This window comes from Squalius cephalus, assembly GCF_949319135.1.
Source record: "Squalius cephalus genome assembly, chromosome: 17".
NCBI lineage: Eukaryota > Metazoa > Chordata > Actinopteri > Cypriniformes > Leuciscidae > Squalius > Squalius cephalus.
Window position 1 is genome coordinate 20,160,176 of NC_137138.1, and position 8,008 is coordinate 20,168,183.

The window sequence follows — 8,008 nt, forward strand, 5'->3', positions numbered from 1 at the left end:
TCATGAAGTATCTAGTTTACCTGCTTCCAGCCGTAGAAGTGCATGCTGGTCAGTTTGCCATAGTTGGGTTCAGCAATGTGAATGTTGAGGGACTGGCTCTGGTCGATGAAGGCTCCTCGATCTGCAGCCATCTTTAAGATAGTCTTTTGAGAGATCTCCCACACCGTCTTATACAGCTCCTTCAGGTCATCTGGTATTGTGGGAATGCTCTGCAAAAAGGAGGACATTTAGAAAGTGAGACAAAGCGAAAAACAAAAAAGTAATCTGAATTGGAAATGCCAACTAACCTGGATGGATCCGTTCTGAGAAATTAGCTGGTTTTTCATTTCCTCGTTCCAGAGTCCTCTTTCTGTGAGGTCTTTGAGAAGATGTGGGTTCACGATCTAGAGGTAAACGAAACCCACTAGTTAATGATGTACAAAGACATCAGTTTATCTTGCAAACGGTCACTGTAACGTCAAGCCCACCTGAAACTCTCCAGACAGAACTCTGCGTGTGTAGATGTTGCTGGTGTAGGGCTCGATTGACTCATTGTTGCCCAGGATCTGAGCTGTGGAAGCAGTGGGCATGGGAGCCAGCAGCAGACTGTTACGCACACCATGCCTAGGGAGAAAAACAATAATAAATATGCGCATATCTAGATTTATAAATATTAGGGCTGCCCCCGACTAAGATTTTTCTAGTCGACTAGTCATTCATGCAAGCCATTAGTCGACTAATCACACATTTATATTCATTTAATTCATTAAATATTGAGAATACTAAAACAAAATGAGCGTTTAATATATAGGTGTAATATAGCCTATTCCACATAAATCTTGCCCACAAAGCACCAGCAGCAATGATTATTATGAATATGTCGTGGAAAAATAGCAAGGAGATATTTGAAGTATTTATTAATTATAAACATTGACGATGCTGACTCGCTATCTCCGCAGTATAGTGGCATTATCTAATTAAACATGCACTCATTTGTATTAATTTCCTGAACAAAAATCGGAACATTGGATTAAGCTAGGTTCAAAATGGTTTCATTTTGTTGACATTAGAGTTAAAGGATTTTGGATTTATCTTTTCAATCATTCCATAAATGAGAAAATACTGTCAAGAGCCAAAAGACAAAAAAAATTAAAATTTTGGAACTAAACCAAAAACAGGCAAATGATATATGAACAAACCCACCAGTAAAACCTTTACAATATAGATAGGAATTAAACTGTAAAAATTAAACAAGTTTGAAATAACACATTATTAAAAGCCAAATATCCCAAAATCTTAATTTACCAGTGCATGAAAAAGTTTTTGCCTTAAATTTCTATATATATATATATATATATATATATATATATATTTGTATATATTTTTTCAAATAAATTCAAATTATTATTACTTAAATATAATAATTTAAACCATTTTCCAGTGACAGTTTTTTAAATTCCCTGACTTTCCAGGTTGTCTATAGTATTTTTGGGATTATGAATGAGCAATTACTAACTTTGCGATCTTCTCCTTGAGTGCCGCCCAGTCCCACAGGTCTGTAGGTGTCTTTTCCCACATATCATACTGGAGGATCTGTGAAATCACACCAGGAACAATTAAAGCTCTGTAAATCTCAACTAATATCAGATTTCCTTAAACTATAACATCTAACTTACACCCTTGCTCACAGGAGACCCAGGGTAGGTTTCATACGGTCCAAGTTCCGCAGCCAGCTCACAGCTGGACTCTAAGGCAGCGTAGTAGATGGTCTCAAAGATCTGTGTGTTGAGGAGTTGAGCCTCTGCGCTCTCGAAGGGAAAGCGCATGAGAATGAAGGCGTCGGCCAGACCCTGAACACCAATGCCGATGGGCCTGTGGCGCTTGTTGGAGTTCTCTGCCTGTCGATTGAGAGAGACGATCAAACTCTGCAGCGATTACAATAATGCAGGATGGCTAAAACACAATAAACAGCACTTCACCTCTTTCACTGGGTAATAGTTGATGTCGATGATTTTGTTCAGGTTCCTCACAATGACCTTTGTAACAGAGGCCAACTTCTTGAAGTCAAACGTTCGCTCTGAGGTGACGTACATGTTAAGTGCAATGGATGCCAGGTTGCAGACAGCCACCTACAAGAGAGTTTGGTTCTTCATGAATGCACTTTCCAATAGAGTCAACATGTCATGTGACTGACAGTAAGTTATATTATAATACTTTGTATAGGTATTCTGCACTCTCCCTACCTCATCGTGACTGGTGTACTCTACTATCTCTGTGCACAGATTACTGGATTTGATGGTGCCCAGGTTCTGCTGGTTGCTCTTGCGGTTGCAGGCGTCCTTGTAAAGCATGTAGGGTGTGCCGGTCTCTGTCTGAGACTCAATGATGGCATGCCACACCTGTTGAGCTTTCACCACACGCTTAGCTTTGCCCTCCCGCTCATAACTAAAACAAAAGATCACTGAATGATTAATAAACAATGACTTTCATAGTTTTACAGTAGTAGAATTAATATTTTCACACCTTGTGTAGAGCTTCTCAAATTCCTCTCCCCAGCACTCATCCAGCCCAGGACAGTCATTGGGGCACATCAGAGACCAGTCCTACATGGGATAGGAGGAGCCACATATGAGTTTTTGTTCTTAAAATGAAGCATTTGAACTAATTGGATTGTGTATATATTGGTTTTGTATACATGAACACAACCATTCAAAAGTTTGGGATCTGTAAGATTTTGTAATGTTTTAGAAAGAAGTCTCATGTTCACCAAGGCTGCATTTATTAATTAAAAATGCAGTAAAACAGTAATATTGTGAAGTATTACAGCATTACAAAAAACATTTTCTATTTTTATAGATTTTTAACAAATTTATTTCTGTGATGGTAAAGCAAATTTTTTAAAGGAGAACTCCGGTAAATTTTAACATTGAGCTCATTTTTTTGTACATTTGGAGTGCTGTCAATACAGAGAACAACGACAAAAATCGGTGTTGCCTACACCGAGTTATTCTATTTTTAAAATTTGCACCCTGTTGACTTCAATGGGGCAAGTACTAAACCTGCTTTTAGCCTCTTAACATCCTTGATGTGTCATTACAAGTGCACAGAAAATGTGAGTGATTCCTTCAGAGTGAACACGGGTGAATCTGACTGCAGTAGATGTGAAAGAAATGTATAAAAATGATGTTATTTAAGCCAGCGCAAATACCTGTTTACATCCTGTTTTTCGGTTGAAGTCCAAAGTAGTCGATTGCCGAGTTCACGCGCGTGATCATAGGTATTAAACCTATGCGTGTGAACTCTGCAATCGACTACTTTGGACTTCAACCGAAAAACAGGATGTAAACAAAGGTATTTGCGCTGGCTTAAATAACATCATTTTTATACATTAAAAATAGAATAACTCGGTGTAGGCAACACCGATTTTTGTCGTTGTTCTCTGTATTGACAGCACTCCAAATGTACAAAAAAATGAGCTCAATGTTAAAATTGACCGGAGTTCTCCTTTAAGCATCATTAGTGTCACACGATCCTTCAAAAATCATTCTAATTTGCTGATTTGCAGCACAAGTCAAGAAACTTCTTATCAATGTTGAAAACGGTTGTGCTGCTTGATATTAGTGGAAACAATATATTTTTTTCCCCAGGATTCTTTGATGAATAGAAAGATATATGAAGACATCTGATGTTTTAGATATATAAAATAATTTAAGTTTAAAGTGTGCTCACCCCATTGGTCTCCACTCTCTTCATGAACAGATCAGGGATCCAGAGGGCGTAAAACAGATCTCTAGCTCTCTGTTCCTCTTTTCCAGTATTCTTTTTGAGCTCTAGGAAGTCAAAAATGTCAAAATGCCAGGGCTCCAGGTACATGGCAAAAGCTCCTGGTCTCTGAGTGAGGAAGACAGAAAACGTCAGTAATTCAAACCAAACTTAACCCCTCCCTTAAATATCACACGTAAAATGCCTTACCTTATTTCCTCCTTGGTCCACATAGCGAGCTGTGTTGTTGTAGACACGAAGCATAGGAACCAGGCCATTTGAGTTGCCATTTGTCTAAATGACAAAAGACATTAAGTAAACCCAACTGCTTAATTTTAAAGTACCATGGGAATGAATCTAAAGCAGAGGATGAAGAAAGCTCACCCCTGCGATGTAGCTCCCAGTGGCTCTAATGCAGCTCACTGCCACCCCGATACCTCCGGCAGACTTAGAGATGAGGGCACACTGCTTCAGTGTGTCATAGATCCCTTCAATACTGTCATCTTTCATAGCAAGCAGGAAGCAACTAGACATTTGACAAAAGGAAGTTGCTTGTATTAAGCATACAGTAGTCTATGGACTTTGCAAACAGTAAATCGGAAAACATTTGTTTTGAAAAACTGCCCCCTTGTGTCTGTTTGCTGCATAGTGACTATGTTTTCCTGGTGCTCACCTGGAGAGCTGTGGCCGGTTGGTGCCAGCGTTAAAGAGTGTAGGAGAAGCATGAGTGAACCACTTCTCAGACAGCAGGTTGTAGGTTTCAATAGCTGCTGCAATGTCCTCTTTATGGATGCCCACGGACACTCTCATCAGCATGTGCTGTGGGCGCTCAGCGACTGAAAACAGAAGCGGTCATGGTGTCACAGGAACGTTTTCAATTCAGGTCAGTCTCTTTGTTCTTCTTCACCTCACTTTCATTTCCTTAATTGAAAAAATGCAATCTACCACTTCTTATTTTGGTCTTTTCTTTACGGTTTTCTATTTTTTTTCCTGTTCTCTCCATTAGGGCTGTGCCGGTAAATTTGACAACCGCAACATGGTGGCCAAGTAGCACCGGCTTTGATACGCCAAAACACTTTTTCAGTATGTGAATGCTGTTTTATGTGACCATTATGACACAAGTGAAGCACAAAGCTTTGACACGAGCCCATATATTTAAGCCAGTAGTACATTGCTTCACTGACGGAAGTATATATCTATTCTATATATATATATATATATATATATATATATATATATATATATATATATCTCCACCACCCCCAACCACTGCCAGAGTAGTTGGTCAATTACCACCGCGGAGGTAAAAAAAAAAAAAAAAAACTGCCACCGTCACAGCCCTATTTCTCCATTTCCTGTCATCATTTGACCATTTTATTTGCATACAGTGGATTTCATTTAACTAACCCTTTCCATTGATCTTCAGCAGATACGAGCGCTCCAATGTCTAAAAGAAATGTTAAAGAATGAGATTAACACCACAAAATAACTTTCAGGCAAGCATTAGTGTATATTTTTTACATATTCTCTCATTTCAGAATTACCTTGAAGCCAAAGAAGTTGTAAGAGAAATCTCGGTCAAATATGATGGCTGAGTTGAGGCGCTATGGAAATAAGGAAAAAACACATGAATTACAAATACTTAACCCAAAATGTGACTTTGTGGGGAGAGAAGAAAAAAAAAAAAAAAAAAAAAGAGAAACGACGTGCATATCATACTTACATCTTTGTTGGCCAAAACAATATCAAGGGTTTCTTTTGAAATCATAGGCGAGTGGCGGCTGTTCAGGGGATTCACATAGTTGTAGAGGTCCTCCATAACATCTATGATTGGAGGCAAGCAAGCAAATTAAAGGCATTAATTCATTATAGATTGTGAATGTCACATTGACATGAAACGGGTCATGCATGGCCACTCACCACTGAAGACCTTCTTAGTTTCTTTGTGCAGGTTGGACACAGCGATGCGGGCTGCTAGGATGGCATAGTCAGGGTGTTTGGTGGTGAGGGTGGCAGTGATCTCAGCAGCCAGGGTGTCCAGCTCTACTGTGGTCACGCCGCTGTAAAGGCCCTGAATCACCTTCATTGTGATCTGAGTCTGCAAAGAAAAACCATACGACTTAGGGTCAGAGCTTTACATTTGGATTCTTGGAAGATGCTTCTTTAATGAAATGACTTAATACAGCTCCATATGGAAGACCTAGAGAGAACAGGATGTTATGTTAAGTTTCTAAGCATTATGTTTGAGAGTGGCCAGTACAGTTTATTTAAATTTTACAAGGGCGTTGGCTCTTCTAACAGAAGTTGGAAGTGGCCTGTTATGAATGACTAAGGCCTGGTTTCACAGACAGGGCTTAGATTAAGCCAGAATTAGGTCTCAGTTTAATTAGGTCATCCAAGAAGCTTTTATAAACGTGCCTTATAAAAACATTACTGGTGAGCATCTTGACACAAAACAATGATACTGACATATTTTAAGATATGTCAGTGTAAGTTGCTTTCAGTTAAGACCGCTCAAACATGCATTTTAGTCTAGGATTAGGCTTAAGCCTCATCTGTGAAAGCAGGGAAAATTGTATTATGTGACTAGGCCAAGGGTTTTCAAATTGGATGTGGGGGGGGGGGGGGGTTCCTTGCACTGGGAAAATCATATTTGGAGCCGCGGCATCTAAAAGATTGAAAACCCCTGGACTAGGCAATGGTTGACCATGGAAAGGGTGTCAAATTTAAGATGTTCTGAATCATTTTCATAACTTACAGGATCCACAAATTCAGAGTTGAGTCCATAGCAAAGTTTCTGGATGCGTGATGTGATTTTGTCGAACATAACACGCTCCTGGCGCCCATCTGAGACAAGAACAACAAAAACATCAGATAAATAAAAATGACCCATTTAAAATATTAAGTCAAATATAATGATACCCATAATAAAGAATACATGGACATGATATTAACTTAAAATAAAGACATGAAATGTGCATAAAATATGCTGCTCGTGAGTGTGGTTTAACAACTTTAAGCTATTATAACCTGTAACTTCACGATATATGTATTTTTAGCATTACAAGTTATGACCTAGTTAATAAAGCGGTTGGCGCCAACTTTGAGTTAACAAAGAGAACTGCTAGTCGGCTGCTAACATAAACACATATTCTCAAATATCAAGTTATGTAGTTGGAAAAGTCAATATAATAACACACAGCAAACAATTATGCGACTTTATCCAATACTTCAAATGAACTCAACAGATTTAAATTCTTCTCTTTACGTGTAGACATTGAAACACGATTAAGGTCAATAAATGTTTGTTTTGTAGAATTGCCATCATTATAGTTTTGATAAGAACAATACATAAACAGTAGTTACACTTATATTAGCATTTAAATGGTAATTTTTTGACTATATTGCAAATGAACAGGTACTTGAAGGATGAGTGGGACTTTACCTCGCTTGATCACGTGCATGATTAAGGTCTCTGGTAGAGAGCACAGCCAAAAAAAAGAAAGAAAAAATACACAAATAGTAGCTGTTATTTGTGGATAAAGTGTTGTTCTGCTGGCCGGCCTCTCAGCTGCTCCTGCAGACAGTTGTTATGAACAAGTGCTGAGCGCGAAACACGAACCCGCCAGAACGTTCTTCGTCCCCTTCCGGAACAAGAATCTTAGCCAATGGGCTTTCGCTCCTTCTTCTTCGTCGTCATCAAATTTATTAGACAACGGAAAAGAGTGATGTAACATTATTATCGTTAGCTTACATAAAAAAATTATCGATACAATAATATGAAACATCATATAACTTACCAGCTGAAAATACCTACATACAGAGGTTTAAAATGTACATTGTACTTAAGTTAAAGTACAGAATGTTACTAATTTAAAAGTCTAAATACCTAGCAGAAACACTTCTTAAAAAGATATACATATTTAATTAGCCTTAAGTATTTAAAAGTAAAAATTAAATACTTTTGTCTCCTCACTTTAGTCTTTTATTTTTTAATTATTGAGGAAAGATTTAAGGCATTATGACGTGTACTTTTAAGCCTACATGAAATTGTAAGAGTACGTAGGAAGTATAATTGTTTTCCCTTGTAAATGTTATTGAATAAAACTATTCGGTTTTATTCCCCAGTTTAAAACAACAACAATTGTTTTTATGGAATATTGCAGTATTTATTATAAATGATTTATCCACGCAAATCATATTTAAAATTTAAATTTAAAGTGCCCTCGTAATCTTTAATCAAAATAAATAACTTCCTCTCCTTCTT

The 8,008-nt window shown here is 37.9% G+C and overlaps 1 protein-coding gene across 1 annotated transcript in view; it reads right to left on the reverse strand.

Annotated features, from left to right (window-relative positions):
- The window catches only part of rrm1 (ribonucleotide reductase M1 polypeptide), an 8,318-nt gene extending 889 nt beyond the window's left edge, over positions 1 to 7,429 (reverse strand). The window contains exons 1-18 of the mRNA XM_079848085.1: positions 7,187 to 7,429; positions 6,500 to 6,588; positions 5,662 to 5,839; positions 5,465 to 5,565; positions 5,286 to 5,345; positions 5,149 to 5,188; positions 4,415 to 4,577; positions 4,126 to 4,267; positions 3,952 to 4,035; positions 3,709 to 3,870; positions 2,503 to 2,582; positions 2,223 to 2,424; positions 1,959 to 2,108; positions 1,656 to 1,877; positions 1,496 to 1,572; positions 468 to 603; positions 288 to 383; positions 21 to 209 (exon numbers count right to left, since the gene is read on the reverse strand). Coding sequence (XP_079704211.1) covers positions 21 to 209; positions 288 to 383; positions 468 to 603; positions 1,496 to 1,572; positions 1,656 to 1,877; positions 1,959 to 2,108; positions 2,223 to 2,424; positions 2,503 to 2,582; positions 3,709 to 3,870; positions 3,952 to 4,035; positions 4,126 to 4,267; positions 4,415 to 4,577; positions 5,149 to 5,188; positions 5,286 to 5,345; positions 5,465 to 5,565; positions 5,662 to 5,839; positions 6,500 to 6,588; positions 7,187 to 7,205 — 2,190 coding nt within the window. The 5' untranslated portion in view covers positions 7,206 to 7,429. The remainder of the gene's footprint in view (positions 1 to 20; positions 210 to 287; positions 384 to 467; positions 604 to 1,495; positions 1,573 to 1,655; positions 1,878 to 1,958; positions 2,109 to 2,222; positions 2,425 to 2,502; positions 2,583 to 3,708; positions 3,871 to 3,951; positions 4,036 to 4,125; positions 4,268 to 4,414; positions 4,578 to 5,148; positions 5,189 to 5,285; positions 5,346 to 5,464; positions 5,566 to 5,661; positions 5,840 to 6,499; positions 6,589 to 7,186) is intronic.
- Between the last annotated feature and the right edge of the window lie 579 nt (positions 7,430 to 8,008).